General features: G+C 40.4%; 1 protein-coding gene across 18 annotated transcripts in view; it reads right to left on the bottom strand.

Moving 5' to 3' along the window:
* The window catches only part of cadpsa (Ca2+-dependent activator protein for secretion a), a 242,163-nt gene that overhangs the window by 172,366 nt on the left and 51,417 nt on the right, over positions 1 to 18,380 (bottom strand). For all 18 annotated transcript variants that reach the window (XR_009790075.1, XR_009790076.1, XR_009790078.1 and 15 more), the window contains exons 4-9: positions 13,629 to 13,709; positions 12,186 to 12,422; positions 10,998 to 11,119; positions 9,856 to 9,967; positions 9,619 to 9,758; positions 165 to 231 (exon numbers count right to left, since the gene is read on the bottom strand). Coding sequence is in view for 14 of the 18 variants with exons in the window: in XM_061784285.1 (XP_061640269.1) it covers positions 165 to 231; positions 9,619 to 9,758; positions 9,856 to 9,967; positions 10,998 to 11,119; positions 12,186 to 12,422; positions 13,629 to 13,709 (759 nt within the window). In the remaining 4 variants the exon portion in view is untranslated. The remainder of the gene's footprint in view (positions 1 to 164; positions 232 to 9,618; positions 9,759 to 9,855; positions 9,968 to 10,997; positions 11,120 to 12,185; positions 12,423 to 13,628; positions 13,710 to 18,380) is intronic.

The raw sequence follows: 18,380 nt of genomic DNA, 5'->3' as shown, positions 1-18,380 counted from the left end.
TATTTTAAATGTAATCTAATAATAATGTCAATGTAATTATAGTTCTATGTTACAGGATACCAATAAATATTTCCACATTTTTAGTATTGATTTGTGTTATAAAGTACCCAAACTTTGTAGGAACCACGGCTTTTTTTGGGGGGGGGGGAGGGGGATGCGCTTACCTGAACTAGAACAAAGAATCGTTTCTTCCATCTTTTCCATACATTTTTGCCAATGGCCCACAAGTACCTGTGTGGTTAAAAACAACAACACATCGACATGAAATTATACAAAACATGATGTTTAATGACATTTCCAACAGTGTGATTATTTTTTTCAACTGTTAAAACTAGACTTAGTGAGCTATTTTCTTCCTGCAAAGGTAAGAGTGGTTATGTTGATTTTCTGTGACAGTCGCATAAGGACCCACAAAGAGGCTGGAGAACAAATAGACTGTATTCTATTCTACTAGGACATCACATGGTTGAACTGGGTTACTACAACCAGAGAATTCCCAGCAGGGTTTTCTTAATATACAATTTTGTTTTTCTGTTTTCAGTTTTTCTATAATTGGATCAGCACTTGGGAAGATTGGTTTAAAAGCTGCATCCGAACAGCAGTCATATTCCGAGTAACTTTAAATGGTTCTCAGATCTCTTTTAAAACAATAACAACAGTAATCATAAATAAATAAGAATAAGAATAAACTGAAAAACAAACAGAGAAGTGGGTGAGAGGGATTTTATTTTCAAAGAACATCCGAAGCCGCTCACAGGCTCCTGTGAGAGAAACTGATGAGCTTGCTTCAGTCTACCTTTCCCCTTGGCCCTTCGCTAAGGTGCATTTGCTTTTCGGTCTAAATAAAACATCTGCGAGCTGACTTAAAAGAGGCTTGCTTGTTTGGTGCTGCAAGTGCATGAGTATGTGGCAGCGGGGGCATCTTTCACTGAAGCCTGGGAGCCTCCTCTCAAACAAAACAATTTTAAGGGGTTTGTGCAACCTCAGCAATTTTCTTATTTTTACAGTATCAGTTGTAAAGCATCTTCTTATCATCACTGGCTGTTTTCTGCTCCTTTGTCCACCATTTTGTCGAACGATTATGACGTTGGTTGCCTTTTGATGATGTATCGGTGAGAAGAGCACAACCTGAACGTCCATACTGCGCTCTTATCCAGTTCATATCTACTGTTCATGTGGGTTAAATATGAAAGCAGAATTGTACTGTTCAAATTGACATGAAAAAAATCAGATACATGTCAAATTCAGAAAAAAAAACCCGAAAAAAACAACAAAAAATGGAATTGACGTGCAGTGTGAACATAGCCTTAGTGTTTTCAGAGTTCCTTTTTTTTTTTTGCTTCTTCGATAAAAAAAACTTTCTTTATCACTCAAGCTGCCTTGCCACTGGAGAGAGCCTAATTATGTTATTTCAATACACCAGAGAGATCTGTGAGCTATAGTTCCGGGATGAGGCAGCCATTTTATATTCACACAATATCAGACAGCAAACTAAATTGCCTTATTTCTGAGATATGAATAACTATGAACGAATTTGCGAAAGTGTCTGAACTATTGCATGTCTTTTCTGTTATTACGATTGTACAAAGTCAAGAGTGTAATGTAGGATCATTTATGCAATTGTAGCCGCAACTTGTGCAACCCATAAATTTTTTTATGAAGCTGTTTTTACCATGATGTACGTTTTGCAAATCATGTTCAACCTACCATACATTCACAACCATAAGGCGCAGTCTCAGTTACGGGGTCCATTTCTGTATTTAACACATACATAAGTCCGGGCTCTCCGTTGTCGTATTTTACGCTTCATAATGCGCCACACGTTTTCAAGGGGAGACAGGTCTGGACTGCAGGCAGGCCAGTCTAGTACCCAGACTCTTTTACTACGAAGCCACGCTGTTGTAACGCGTGCAGAATGTGGTTTGGCATTGTCTTGCTGAAATAAGCAGGGGCGTCCATGAAAAAGACGATGCTTGGATGGCAGCATATGTTTCTCCAAAACCTGTATGTACCTATCAGCATTAATGGTGCCTTCACAGATGTGTAAGTTACCCATGCCAGTGGCACTAACACAGCCCCATACCATCACAGATGATGGCTTTTGAACTTTGCGTCCATAACAGTCCGGATGGTTCTTTTCCTCTTTGGTCCGGAGGACACGACACGACAATTTGAAATGTGAACTCGTCGGACCAGAGAACACTTTTCCACTTTGCATCAGTCCATCTTCGATGAGCTCGGCCCCACAGAAGCCGGCGGGGTTTCTGGGTGTTGTTGATAAATGGCTTTTGCTTTACATAGTAGAGTTTCAATTTGTACTTACGGATGTAATACCGAACTGTTTTTACTGACATTGGTTTTCTGAAGTCTTCCTGAGCCCATGTGATGATGTCCTTTACACATTGATGTCGGTTTTTTACATGCAGTGCCGCCTGAGGGATAGAAGGTCACGGGCATTCAATGTTGGTTTTCGGCCTTGCCGATTACATGCAGTGATTTCTCCAGATTCTCTGAACCTTTTGATGATATTATGGACCATAGATGATGAAATCCCTAAATTCCTTGCAATTGTACATTGAGGAACATTGTCCTTAAAGTGTTTGACTATTTTCTCACGCACTTGTTCACAAAGAGATGAACCTTGATGAATCTTTGCTTGTGAATGACATGCTGGTGGCATGCGTGATTCTGTTTTTGTTTATCTAAGCAAAAGTGGAAAGTATGAAACAAAATACAATACATTGTTGACAATTCATAACGAGAACAGATCAAATGTAGTACTTATCTAGAAGAGCCAGGGCGTGATGTTGGCATCACGAAACAGTTGGCCGTCGACATATAGCTTGTCTACAACTAACCACGCACGTTTGCCTATTTTCTCACGCACTTGTTCACAAAAAGGTGAACCTCGCCCCATCTTTGCTTGTGAATGACTGAGCAATCAGGGAAACTCCTTTTATACCCAATCATGGCACCCACCTGTTCCCAATTAGCCTGTTCACCTGTGGCATGTTCCAAACAGGTGTTTGATGAGCATTCCTCAACTTTCTCAGTCTTTTTTGGCACCTGTCCCAGCTTTTTTGGAACGCGTTACAGCCATAAAATTCTAAGTTAATGATTATTTGCCAAAAACAATAAATTTTATCAGTTTGAACATTAAATATCTTGTTTTTGTAGTGTATTCAATTAAATATAGTTTGAACATGATTTGCAAATCATTGTATTCTGTTTTTATTAATGTTTATCACAACGTCCCAACTTCATTGGAATTGGGTTGTATTTACAGTATATAGAAAACAAGCCTAAAGCTCTCATGCATGTTTTTCTAGCATCAGTAAAGTCAAAATTATGGATCTCAGAAAAAAACAATATTTGGCTTAAAAACTATTTCAATATAACAATAGTTTTACAATCCAATTGTTAATATTCTGACATGTGTGATTTTGCTTGTTTGATTACTGTGTAGTAACCCCAGGCACCCACAAGAGGAAAGCAAAGCATCTACAGTACATGTAATAATACCACACATGATTAATAAATATTGCATTCATAGATTCAAAAGTAACAGCTCAATAAACTAAAATCAGACATCTGTGAAAAACAAAAATAAATTAAACAATTTGATGGCTTAATGGCTGTTCATTAACGCTTCAAAAGCTCAGCGAATGTTTACCTCATATTGTCATATTCATACAGAGCACCTCAGGTGACATTGAAGAAAAAAAACTGCATTCCCTCACAAAATACTTTAGTTTATTGCCAACAATGGAGCGGATTCATCCATTGGAGGGGGTAATTGAGTAAAAAGTGCAATATCTCAAGTAATTGCTCAACACAAGAGAAAACTTGTCAGTCCTAGTTGAATTCAGTCGCATGGACAGCTACTGTACATGGTTTACCAGTGCTACTGTCGGGGTCAGGTTTTCGTGGTGTTGGAAGGAGAGACAAAATGTGGAGGACCCAAGTGCAAGGAAGCAGGAAGGGAAGGTAGGAGTGCATGAATATAAAAAAAAGGATCAAGAAGGGAACAAATAACTCACTACTACAAGACGGGACTATTACTAGGAATCATGACGTGAGACAAGACTACCTTTGACATGCGACAATGAACTGACAAGCACTGAAAGAAACCAGGAAACTATATACAAACAAATTGACAAGACAACGTGGGACACCTGGACAAGACATGAGTGGGTGGAGGGAGCTGATTGGTTGACTGGAACAGGTGGACACTTACTAAATGAGCACACAAGACATGAACAACATGGGACTCAAGAAAACATGAAACAAAACTAAAACACAGGGCATGACAGTACACCCCCCCCCCCCCCTCCCCTCCCCACCTCCCTTAAAGAATGGATCCCAGACATTCCCCAAAAGTCACAGCAAAAGAGTTCTACAAAGCAGGGTGGGTGGAAGGGGGACTGGAGGTAGGTTCAGGTTCTGCCCATCGGGGCTAGTGCAGTGCTTGGCTGGGCCATTCAGGAGGTCGGCCAGGACGCCGGACCAAACGGCAATGCAGGGACCAGGCAAGAGTGTCGGATGGCGGAGGCTGGATGAGGGCCGCTGGAGCTTGCAGCTCCCGGGGCACAGGAAAGGGAGCCTGCTGCAGCTGCCGAGGAGTAGGCACGGAGTCTGCAGTCACGTCCTCAGCCTGCTGCCATAGAGGTTTGAGAACACAGGAAACAAGAGGGGCAGAGTGCGCAGGAACTCAGGGAGGCGGACTAGTAAACACGGGTAGTAAGAGACGAGGTGACGAAATAGACATGGAATGAGGTGACTCGGGGGCAGGGTTGGATGGAGGTGACTTTGTTGGACGCGTGGAACGAGGTGTGAAAACTGGTGAAAAATGTGACTTTGAAACTGGGGCAGAAAAACAGGAGAATTAAATTTGACCTTTACTTGGCCACCTCCGTTGGCCACCACACAGAGGTCTCAGATAGATGACCAAACGGGTGCCCAACTAAACGTCAGAGGGAAATGACGCGAGCTTGGACTCGGAAAAGGGAAAACGTTACAAAAACTGACTCGGGGAAGAACCATAAAATCCTAAATTGGGGTCTGAAACAGCGTCAGAAAGAAGGTTAATTAAAACCGGGCCAATTTTCATAATCTGAATCTAAAAATATAAGTGAAGGAGAACTGTTAGGGCTTGGTGAATAACCGGAACAAGTGGGGGACACTGGTGAAAAGGAGAGAAGCGTGAACGATAGGGCTCATTGAAGGAGGGTAGGTTTGGTCAGCAAGCTGAGGGCACGCAGGGCGACGCTGTGGGCTTCCTGGTGGGTCCTTTTGTGGTCTGTTCATTCTGTCAGGGTCAGGTTTTCGTGGTGTTGGAAGGCAAGACAAAATGTGGAGGACCCAAGTGCAGGGAAGCAGGGAGGCAAGGCACGAGTAGACAAGACATGAACAACATGGGACACAGGAAAACATGAACCAAAACTAAACTATCGAAAACTAAAAGACAGGCCATGACAGTTACGGATCAACTGGTTCCCGATATCAGCTGTAGCCTGTGGCCGTTGTCGTTCTCTTTATACTGTATATGCAGATATTTAACTTCTTCAACCGCGACTTCAAAATTGTTAAACTGTACAAATGTCCAACATCTGACAAAGAAGATTGGCTTTCGCCGCTGTTTGTCCGATCTGGGAATACCCACAATGTCAGCATGCAATATAGAAATATACCATGTAGAGAGAGTAACACACAACATGATTGTTAAGCTAGATAACAAACGCACTCAATTACTGTCGTTCAGTGATTCTCAAAGAGTGGTACAAGTAACACTGGTGGTACACGGGCTCCCTCAGGTGGTACGTGAAGAAACAATGAAATCAATGTTACAGTGGTCCCATATTTTGGTTATTTAGACCACCACAGTGACTCTCTAACATGGACATTTAAAATAAAAGTCTCAACTTCATTTAAAAAAAAAAACAACAACAACAACAAAACCCACCTTGGCCTCTCTGACAGCTATTTCTGTTTGACTCACTTTTGTATCCGCTTTGTCCATATTTGGCTAAGACCGCCCCCTTTCCTCTGATTGGTTGCCTCTGTGTAGAAGACACAGTTGTTATGTTGACAGCATGTCATGGTCTTTGTTTTTGTTGACTTGCTTCTGATTAGATTCAGTTTGTTGCATGCTTTTGTCAAGTTTTCCCGTGTCACATGTTCATGTCTTGTCCGATCATTGGGGTTACTGCCAGATTGCGTCAACCAATCAGCTCCTTCCAGCTGCTCGTGTCTTGTCCAGGTGTTCCTCCTTGTCTCGTCAATTTATTTGTATTGAAAGCAGGGTTCTTTCAATCTGTGTTGCTGCATTGTCATTTGTCAAATGTTGTCAGTTGTCATAGTCCTTCTCCTGTCATGTTTCTTAGTAATCAGGAGTTTGGTTTCTCTGTTTCTTTGTTACTTTCAATTAGGATTTTTGGACTTTGTTAATTTAGCGTTTGCTCCGTGATTCTCGGTTGCCTTCTTTGTTGTTGAAAATAAAATACCTTTTTTTTGGAGATTCCTGCACTCTTGCGTTGCCGCACTTCTTCCCTACACTTGGGTTTCTCCACGTTTTGCCTTGCCTCCGGTATCACGAAAACCCGACCCTGACACAGCGCTGGCTCGGAGAGCTTCGCTAGTGACGTAGACACGTCTGAGAAATTCGAATGACCTGATTTCAGGCCTCACGGCAGAAAAAAACAAACATCTGAAAGTCAGAAATGTGTGGATGATTTTAATTCATATTTCACATGTTTACTGAGGCACCATAGAGACAATATTACATCACAAATACTAGAAAAAGTTGGTTTGGTAAAATATGGCACCTTTAATCTTTTCTTTTCATACACTACAGCATATTTGTTAAGTACAGTTCAGTTATTTAACTTCCAAAATATTAAATGCAACTGTATTGTACTAAATACAATACAGTTGCATTTAATATTTTTGAACGGTTTGTTTTAATGTTTTTATGATGTGAAATTTAATTGACTTATTTAGTACAGTTTTAAAATTTCCTGTAGTTAAATCAATGTTTATATATATATATATATATATATATATATATATATATATATATATATAACTGTGTTGCGTTACAGTGGCTTTTTTAATGTACCTTTTAAGATTAAAGGCTTTGTCACTTATTTTCTTAATAGAGTATTTTTATGTTGGTTATGATGGTGGCACTCGGAAGGCACATTTTTAATTTTTTTTCTAGGTGGTACTTGGTGTCAAACGTTTGAAAACCACTTCTGTTGTTCATAAATCCAGTTGCCAATGTGTGCGCGCGTGTGTGTGTGTGAGAGAGAGATGCAGATATCCTTACTGTCCACTTGGGGTCGCCATTCTCACACACATGAATGTTGACACGGAGTTGCATTCATTCGTTTTCTCCACCCTTTATCCTCACTCGGGTCGCAGGCGTGCCTGAGCCTATCCCAGCTATCTTCGGGTGAGAGGCGAGTTGACACCCTGAACTGGTCGCCAGGCAATCACAGGGCACACATCGATAATCAACCATTCGCACTCACATTCACACCTAAGGGCAATTTAGATTCGTCAATTTACATACGATCCATGTTTTGGAATGTGGGAGGAAACCGGAGTACCTGGAGAAAACCCACGCAGGCACAGGGAGAACATGCAAACTCCACACAGGCGAGGCCGGATTTTTCACTCATTTTTCAAGCCCCACAGACTATCGTGTACTATGACTATGTAAACACCAAAACCACCAAAAGAAAGATCAGACTCTCTTCTTTCATCAGAAAAAAAAAGTTTGTCTCTATCTTATAGCTTTAGTAACAAGCAGTCAAATATAGGCTGCTTACAGCCAAATCCGTTTCTGGAGGAAAAATAAATTAGAAAACTTTTTGTGAAAGCAGACAGATCAAGCCGAACAAGGACTTTGACACCAATGTTTTTTTTCTTTAGTGAAAATCTCAAACATCTGAACATAAAACAACACTGAGAACGTACTTTTGACAGAAAAATAATTTATTTACAAGTGTAACTATGTACAGAATTTACATTGTACAAAAATGCATGAACAAATGGGGCTCCCGCAACTTGCACTTTCTTCCTCCTAATTGTCCTCCTCTACCGTTTGCTCAGTAGTCTAGGCTGTTATCTTGTGCAGCAAAGTTTTAGCCACATCTGATTTTATTCTTTGGTGACAGTGAATGGATCGTGTGTGGTTGTCATTGTCCTTGAAACCAGTCCCTTCCTCTGCTTGAAGGACAACCTGTGCAGTTTAGAAATATTATTATTATTATTACTATTATTATAAAAATACATTGTTGAAATTGCTGAATTGGGACGTGGAGAAAATAAAAAAGCTTTCAATTACCTTTGTTGTTTGCACTGCGTACTGGAATGGGAGACAAACATCTGCTGGATGCATAACCTATAAGTTTAAAAAAAATACATACGATTACTATAGAATACTTTTTATTGATGACATGTTTTGCAAGGGTAAAAAAAAAAAAAAATACTTTTCTTCGTCGCAATCCTAAAAGACATTCGACTTGCGGATGTTGATGGACGAGCTGGAACTGGGAAATTCCAATCAGTACTCGCAAACATGTATTACATTGTAATGTGAACTAGTGGGACTAAATTGTTTATGCAACAAAGATTGAAAGAGTGTTTGCTCACTAAAGGTAGCTAACGCGAGCTGCAAACGAGTTACCTTAGTCTCCATTATCATCCGGATGAAGCTCGACTGTTTCCAGGAGATCCAGAGGCAGTTCACTCATCACGATTCCGGATCCCATCTCCTCAAATCCTGGTCGGCAGACAATCAGCTGGCAAGCGGTCGAGAGCATCTCGCCATATGGCCCGGCATTTTGGGCGATAGCTTTGCAACAAAGTGATTGGCTCGGAGCGTCACCCTTTATTCCCTAACGCGTCATTCCTGTCGGTCACAGTAATGTTTTTCTTGCCTTGGCGCAGTAAATTTCTAGTACCAGAAGCTTATTTTTTTTTTTAGATTTTTTTCATTTTGTCTTGTCTTTTTTCCGCCATGTTGCTTGCATCTTCTCATTGGCTCCTCGTCCCCGCCCCTTCCTTCTTCCGCTTCGTTAATCTGACGGTGGGACGTTCACCTCAAGGCATTGTTGCCCTCTACAGGGTGCCATTCCTCATTGCAGTTATCCAGAGGCTTGACGATCACACATAAACTGCACAAGACCCATGCATCCACCGCCGTTAAAAAACGCCATTGACGTCTTTAGACGGCATTGGCAGGGAATGAGTTAAAGTCATTTGGTCCAGTACTGAATGAATGAATGACCTTTACTCAAAACTGTACAATTGGACAAGCAAACAGAAGTGAAATAGTGACTTTAGAAGCCCCTGTAGCTCGGACGCTACATTTGTTTAGTTGACCCGGAAGGACATTAACACACAAACACACAAAACCCTTTGTTTGCCCTCACAATAAACTTTGCAAAGTATTTTATGAGGGAATACAAACATTATTATTTTCTTCCATGTCCCCGTATGTTCAAATTTATATAGTAATGACATAACAATTGTAATGTGCATTGGAATAATCAATGATAGGAGTAAACATGACAATAGGACAAAACCACTCTGTCTGCAGCGCTTACTTACCCACAATGCTTCATGTTCTGGGGTTTATCCATGCGAATGGCCAATTTGATCTTCAGGTCAATATCTGGGCAGCCTTTAGAAACTGACAACTTGTGCAGCTCCGACTGCTTGTGACTGTTAGGAGTTGGATGGAGCACAACCTACAAGTATTACAGGACAACATTAATAATCAATCTAAACTAGGAATGCTTTAATGTATGATGATTTGGAGGCTTGTAAGCCTTTGTAAGTATTTACCCTTCCAAGCTCCTTATCCTCTAGGGCCAGCACTCCGGTGCTTTCGGTGAAGAGCTTCACTTTAACAGCAGGTAAGGGCTGTGTTGTTGTGAAATCCCCCTGGGTTCCCCAACTGGACGCAGATTAATTAATTAATTAATTAATTAAAGGTCAGCGACTCAGCACTGCAGTGAGGATTTGAGTCGAACATTTTTTCACAGGAAAATCACATAATACAGGGACCTAACAATCACCCTTTCACATAAACAGTTTACACATCGGATTTCATAAATTGGTTAAATTTTTTGGGGGACTCAAAGACAGAATTTTTCAAACTGTTTTCCTCAATTCTGAATCCAACAGACATTCACAGTGCTAGTGTGTTTGTGTACTTTAATAAATAGGACACTTTTTTGAAAATCAAACAAGAACATTGAATTTCCTCTACTGTATGTTCCAAAAAAGAACAAACGATTCATATCATCATCATAGATGTATGCAGTGTATAAACAACATAATGAGTGAAGTTACTGGCAAAACATTATTTATGCATGATGCGCTTTAACGTTAAATCACATTTCTTCTACTCCAGTGATGCCTCTATGAACCAAAATAACAACCAGAGATGCCTTTCTCAGATGTCTTGTGAAAACATGTTCGAATGTTTTGCATAAATTCGGTGTATGAGCTGTCCATTGTCTGTGGATATTGATTAATGACAAAGCATTACCTCCTCCTCCCTTTTTTTTTATTCTACTACTATCCTGAAAAAAACAAAACAGATCATTGATGTCATCAGAGACAAGTCAACGTCGAATCGCATCACATTAGCATCAACTTGAAAAAAAAACTCATGCAACCTCTATTCTCTTGTGGGACTCAGACCTACAGCTTTTGTATGTCTCGCTGTAGTGTTTATAGCCCAATGCCCTACGCTTTCACTCCAAAAACCAAAATGCTATTCATGATAAAGTCTTAAGAGCACTAAATTGAACGTTTCATCACAGAAATGGTAAACTTCCTATTTCCTTAACGTACTGTACAGCCACTTGACAATGACGTCACATAAATTTATGCTGTCAGGGATGACAATATGTTTGCTCACTAGAGCTACATTTTTGCGTGTAGTAAATGTCTCTGAGGTTGTGTGTGGGGAGACTTGCGTGGGTTTAGAAGCTTCAGCCTGGTCTGTCTGCAGTTTGTGCCCTCCCTCCACCTCCATGGTGCAGTACACGACTCTGTTTGGAGCCAAAGACTTAAGACCCTGCACCTCCATAATGACCACCTGCAACACACAAAGTCACAGCTTAAGACAATGCCAGAGGATGTAAGGGCCAAATGAAATGGTTCAAGATATTTTCAACTGAGAATATTCAGCAACAATTCTTGCATTTTATCTTCCCTGAAGCATTCTATTTGTATACACACTCACAGTGTCTGCACAGTTATGATACAAAACTGGATGGTTTGAGAGTAGAAATTAGATGGGAGGAAAAATTAGTCACATGTTATAATGGCTAAAATTATCACAATTATCTATGTTATCTCAATAGATAGCTGTGCAACTTTGAAGAAATTGCAGATAAACAGGTAAGCATTAAAACACTGATTTGTTCAAGCCAACCTAACATTATATATGTAGCAAAGTTTCAAATATCTATGTGGTTTTTCAAAAATTGTACATTGAGATTCATTTTGTCCCCATATGTCATTACATAATCTAAACAAATCTGAACAGCACCAAAGATTTCAATTAAAATCAACCAAAACAGCTGGAAAGCATGAGCTAATTGCTGCCTGTAATTATCCCAGAGTAATTACCGACAGCGGACAAATTAAAACCACAGGGAATGTTTTGTTAGTATCTGCCCATCTCTTCTGGAAAATAAAACACAAATGAAACAACAAGCAGTATAGAAAATGGATGAATGAATGGATGAAACTAACAGGTTTTGTTGTTATCTGTTAATTAATCTTTATTTTCTTGCCAATTTAAAGACTGAATGTCTCAATTAATGTTGAGCTGCCAGGTCACATTGGGAGCAGATGTTTTCCAGGGTAAAGAAAAAGTATAATTCTCCCTGTCTGTCAACCAAATGAGTGACTTTAATCAAATACAGGATATAAAATGAAATGAAGGCGGATTAGGAGTTGATCTGAGCAATGACAAGAAATGTACAGTACTGCAGCTCCTAATCTGATCCTGCCCCTTAGTTAATACAAACGTAGTGTTCACGTTTAAACAAAAATAAATGAGTTTGAAGGATTGAGGATGAACATTGAAATTGTGAGTGCGTATAAATATAAATACCATATTTCTAAAAAAAGAAAAAAAAAAACTGTTCACCAACCTCCAAGGTAAACGATAGCACCACGTCTGATTTAGAAAGGGTGTTCTCATCCTCCTGTCCCATGTCCATGATAGATGTGTTGTGACCTCGTTTCAGTTTCTGCAACTTAAATTCTCCACCTTTAGACACTGGCATGCTCTCCAGGTTGGCCATCAGCAAGTTGACTGATGACCGCAGCTCTTCAATGAACATGGCCTCCATCTCCCTTGAGGCAAAGTGAGGGAATCTTCCGCCGAGCTAATGACACCAGAAAGTAAACATATTGATTTGTTGTTCAAAATAACCTAATTAAGAGGCATTTTAGGCTAATACTCAATTTTAATAAATAAATAAATAAACCCAAAAAATAAAACATCCAGCCCACCAAAGCAACGAATGAATGCGTTTGTTTACTTTTTATTGCAATGCACTTGGAGTCCACTAGATGTCGGACTCGATACTCAATTAACATTTGTTGTTGTCTGCCCCGCATCAACCATTATCCCTTCATTCATTGCAGTCGCAGCAGGTGTATTGTGTACAGACAGCAAAAATAATTGTGAAAAACGTGATTGTTGAGAATGGAATCCCTGGAAGTGGAAAATACATGGACACGACTTGAGAGACTGAAGCTAACCTTGGTGTAAACTTGACAATATCACCGCAGACATCACCAAAATATACATGAAGAAACGTTGGGCTGCTGAAAAGGATCCAGCAAAAAGTGAGAGGAAAACCCTGGCAAGGATCTAGTTTTCCTACACTGCATAGTCCATCATCAAGCCCTGTGTAAGTCTGTATTGAAGCTTGACCTTGTCATGAATATATAGTCATTAACTTGTTCTCTTTATTCCAGCAAAAGGTCAATCAGTTCCTTGACTGACGCTGGTACTAAGGACTCGGTGTAAAACTTTTAGACGTGTAAACGTCTAAAAATGCTCATTTTTACTTGGAGAATTGTGCTCTCAGTTCTCGGAATTTGAGAATATACACTGAGGAAAATCACTTCAGGTGGTGTACCGTCCCAAGACTCTGAAACAGCGCAACAGGATATTCACCTTAAAGGAGAAGTTCAACACTCAAACTGAATAATTTTATTGCTTCACTCGTAGAAGCCACTTTACCAAACAATCTGAAGATGACACAGAGAATGTGTGTGTTGTTTGGATTTACCTACAGTATGTGTGTAAGCAGAGCACCATCATCAAGAACATCAACAAAGCATGCCACAAAGCCCAATTAATTGATGGGCATCTTAGATCTGTTTGAAGAATCTGTTTGGTCATTTTGGTGCATGGTGATGAAATGCTGCTTCCATTAGTCAAAAATCAATACGATCCTAATAGGCACTGGCTTTATATCAAAACTTTTAATCAAAACAGCATTAATTTTATTATATTGTTAGTTTATATCATCATCATTCATTCATTAGGACATGCTGGAGATCATTTCTTATTTGCTTACACGGGTGATCTGGTCTGCCATTTGTAAACGTCCATCCAACTCTCTTCTGATCTGGGCTGCCTGCTCATCAGGATTGTCCAGCTGGGGGAAAAAGGAAAAAAATGTCGCATTTGAATTTTAGAAATTTGACAGACAGAGATACCATATTAGGTACATTAACAATTCAGTGAGTGTCATAGACATGACAAACTCACGGAGACCTAAGATAACCATGATTGTTTTCTTTTTAATGCCGAGGTGCATTTCAGGAAACAATATACTGTATAGCCAGTGGTCCCCAAGCCCCGGTCCGCGGATCGGTACCGGTCCGTGAGGCATTGGTTACCAGGCCGCATAGAAGGAATGACCATATTATGTAATTTCCATTGTATTGCGTTTTCGCATGTCAAATGTGTTTTATTTTTTATTTATTTAATTTTTTTGTCCTGTTCGGCTGTTAGGTCAAGCAGAATGGAAAATCAGTATCCCTTTTTTGCCGGAACGGTTTTACTGTGTCACAGTGGAGTTTTTATTCTTCCGCTGTGGTATTATAATTGAGGTTTATTGAGAATCAGACTTGATCAGTCGAACAAAGTTTCTAGAAGGGAGAGAGAAAAAAAGACAAAAGACAAAGCACTAATTGTAAACAGGATGACAGAAGTAAATCATTACATTATCTGCGGCTGAGGACCGCACCCAATCAATCGAGGGGCGGGATCAGGCTCAAGGGTCCACACGAGAGCAGCCTGGCGGACGGGACATGTCCCACACCGAGGGACCCAGGGCGGTCCACCGGCCCCAAAGAGGCGCCCCGAGAACCGGGCACCCAGCGGGGGCACCCACGGAAGATGGGCGAGTCACCATCACACCACCATTACTCCCCAGGAGGTCACCCCAGTGGTTCCACCCCACCCCCGAGATCAGGAAGGAGCGAAAAAAAGTCCCGCCCCCACAGACTCCGGAACAGCAAACACAGGGACAAGAGGTCTGTTTTGCCTTTTGAAGTTGGTTTCTAAGCGTATTTATCGGATTAATTGCATATTCTTCTGTGAGGTTTTTAATTTTTTCCTCAGTTCCATTTTCCAATTTTTGTTCTTGTTTTTCCTTTTACAAAGAATATGATATGATTCGACCTCTCAAAACAGACAGACAACAGAGATCGGGATATGGTTGGGGAGTCGTTGAATTTCAGAAACTCATCCCATTCCTTCCTCACGAAAGAATCTAAATCCGGGTCCTTCAATAGGGATGTGTTGAAGTTGCATGTTGGTGGGGGTCCCAAATCTGATTAAAATTTTAGATTGAGAGAAATCGGTGTGTGATCGCTGATGATGATTGGATGTATTTTGGGAGTAATTCTTTGAGCTGCCAAATTGTTTGAAAAAAAGAAATCTATTCTTGAGAAAAATGTGTGAAAAATGTGTTTTCTCTTTTTGTACAGTTTTTCAGCCTCCATATGTCAAGGAGACCAAAGTCATCCATATACTGGTAATACTATATTGGAGCATTGTGGCTGATTACTAGTTGTGAGATTTGAGCGATATATTAGGGGATTTAGCATAAGGTTAAAATCAGCTCCCATAATAATTGTAGAAGTGGCTGACAAGTTAAACAAGTGTGAAAAGAGCATGTGAAAAAAGGCTGGATCATCTTTATTTGGAGCGTATACATTGATAATTGTATATAGCTTGTTAAATATTGTAGCCTGTATAACTATATACCGGCCTTCTGGATCTGCTACTGTACTATTTATTGTAAAAAGTAGTCTTTTATGGACTAGTATTGAGACTCCTCTTTGTCTACAGTTATAAAAGTCTGAGATAACCTGAGTGAAATTAGAGTCAATGAGGCATTTTTCTTCTGATTTAGTAAGGGGCATTTCTTGTAATAGAAGGAGGTCTGTTTAAATTTAGTGGTATAATCCATAATCTTAATTCTCTTTGCCTGTGATCGAATACCATTGACATTCCAAGACACGAATGTTAAGTGTAATATATAATATATAAGTAATGCAAAGCCAGGGTACATAGAAGGGTAACGAGCAAACACTGAACATAGGAAACAAACAATGACAAGGGGATAATATGGTGTGTGGTGGTGGTTTGTGGTACGCAAAAAGAGTTTTGAGCTACTTGTGCGTTTAGTGTGTGTGGAAGCAAGCAGAGCAGGAAAGCAGAGAGATAGGAGTGAGGATTCATGCTGGTGGCATGCATGATTCCGTTTTTGTTTATCTCAGCAAAAGTGGAAAGAATGAAACAAAATACAATAAATTTTTGACAATTCATAATGACAACAGATCAAATGTAGTACTTATCTAGAAGAGCTAGGGCATGATGTTGGCATCACGAAACAGTTGGCCGTCGACATATAGCTTGTCGACAACTAACCACGCACGTTTGCCTATTTTCTCACGCACTTGTTCACAAAGAGGTGAACCTCGCCCCATCTTTGCTTGTGAATGACTGAGCAATTCAGGGAAACTCCTTTTATACCCAATAATGGCACCCAGCTGTCCCCAATTAGCCTGTTCACCTGTGGGATGTTCCAAACAGGTGTTTGATGAGCATTCCTCAACTTTTTTGGCACCTGTCCCAGCTTTTTTGGAATGTGTTGCAGCCATAAAATTCTAAGTTAATGATTATTTGCTCAAAACAATAAAGTTTATCAGTTTGAACATCAAATATCTTGTCTTTGTAGTGTATTCAATTAAATATAGGTTGAACATGATTTGTAAATCACTGTATTCTGTTTTTATTTATGTTTAACACAACGTCCCAACTTCATTGGAATTGGGTTGTATTTACAGTATACAGAAAAAAAGCCGTACGTAACGTAACTACTGATGTATTCTTCTTCTATTTGTATGTCCAACTCTCAAATGCAGGCCATGGCTGCCTGGATAGCCCGCTGGAAACGTACTGGTCTCAGATTTTTTTCGGGTTTTGGCAAAGGACCACACATATAGACTGATTTTATTTATTTATTTACTTCTATCCATCCATCCATTTTCTGACCCGCTTCTCCTCACGAGGGTCGCGGGCGTGCTGGAGCCTATCCCAGCTATCATCGGGCAGGAGGCGGGGTACACCCTGAACTGGTTTCCAGCACATACAAAAAAACAACTATTCCCACTCACATTCACACCTACGGGCAATTTAGAGTCTCCAATTCATGTATGTTTTTGGGATGTGGGAGGACGGGGAGAACATGCAAACTCCACACAGGCGGGGCCGGGGATTGAACCACAGTCCTCAGAAATGTGAGGCAGACGCTCTAACCATTCATTCACCGTGCCGCTATTTATTTATTGTTTATTGTTTTTTTTTTGTGGCACATGTGACGGGGCAACCCTCACTCCATCCCGTCGATGATTAGCTTCCGATCAGGACACTCTTGTTTCCTCCCAGACTCAAGCCCCTACCCCCAACACTCGTCGACAATTACCTTTCGATCAGGAAACTACTTCCCAACCACCCAACTCCATCGTCAAGTAGCATCCGATTGGGAAAGTCCCTCAGCAATCCCCCCTCCCAACACACACACACACACTCCTGGTGACGAATGGTTGCTGGTCAGCGAATAAAATGTTCTTGTCTCAACCGATCCCTGGCATAAAAAAGTTTGAGGACCACTGCCGTATACTACACTAATAATATACTCTACTGCCACTAAAACTCTCTCACGCACACCTTGATGGCACTCTCACTGTCTCAGATCTTCAGGTTTGGTAATTTGGTGAATCTCTAATCTATAAGTGTCACTGAACCTCACCACTACCAACTTTACAACTATGACAAAATCCAGCATTTCATTTTGTGCAATTTGATGATAGCCAGTGTCCTTCGTACACAAACCAGCCTTCAAATTATCTTTGTCATTAGCATTCTTTTATTTTATTAATAATCTTAAAGCTGCCCAGTACATCATCCACAACTTTCTAGATCCCTCTCATTTATTTAAGTTACAATCTCTATGGATGGATCAATAGTCAAAAATTAACTGAAGACAAACTATCACACCGCCTTCATTCAGATTAGTTATGCTAACATGGGAAAGAAAGGAAAACAGGAAAGAGTGGCTGCCTCTGTGTACAGTATCCATAGCAACCTCATATAAAAGCCACCAAGAGTGTTTGTGTATGCTAGTGTGTGTTTGGGTCTGTGGAATGAAACATGATAAAGCTACACAGCCTCAGCATTATTAGCATCACCACAGGAAAATAAACATCTTCCTTCCCAGTTTCTCACACACAAAAGGTTGCCGACACTCAGGATTTAGCCAGACTAGTATTTGTTACCCACAGTCATCAAGGATAAAATTGTAGGAGTTTCAGCACTGTCATCATTGTCATATTCATATTCAACAATATCCTGACCATGAAGTTTGACTTGCCCAGTACTGGAACCCACAGAAGTTTTCAACTGTGCTCCTGTGTGCTTTGTTTTTATTGTGCCTTTAAATCAGTATCTAACGGGACAAACTTTGCTGCTCATTAAATCAGAAGCACCTCACGCCATGATTGTTGGTTTGTTTCTAGCTTTCGCCCCCTCAAACGCTTTATTTAGCCGTGCAAAGTTTGCTGAACAACATTTGAACAAGCGAGGTAAATACTGGGAAAATATAGTCTGGGCTGATGAGAGCAAAATTGAACTCTGGATGCCATAAAGCACACTATGTTTGGAGGAGAAATAGCAGTGCACATCACCCTAAAAACACCACACCAACAGTGAAGTTCGGATGTGGGAACATGATGGTTTGCGGCTGCTTTTCACC

Source organism: Phyllopteryx taeniolatus, chromosome 9 (genome assembly GCF_024500385.1).
Source record: "Phyllopteryx taeniolatus isolate TA_2022b chromosome 9, UOR_Ptae_1.2, whole genome shotgun sequence".
Classification (NCBI taxonomy): Eukaryota; Metazoa; Chordata; class Actinopteri; order Syngnathiformes; family Syngnathidae; genus Phyllopteryx; species Phyllopteryx taeniolatus.
The sequence above is the reverse complement of the archived record's forward strand: the minus strand, read 5'-3'. Positions and strand labels throughout refer to the sequence as shown.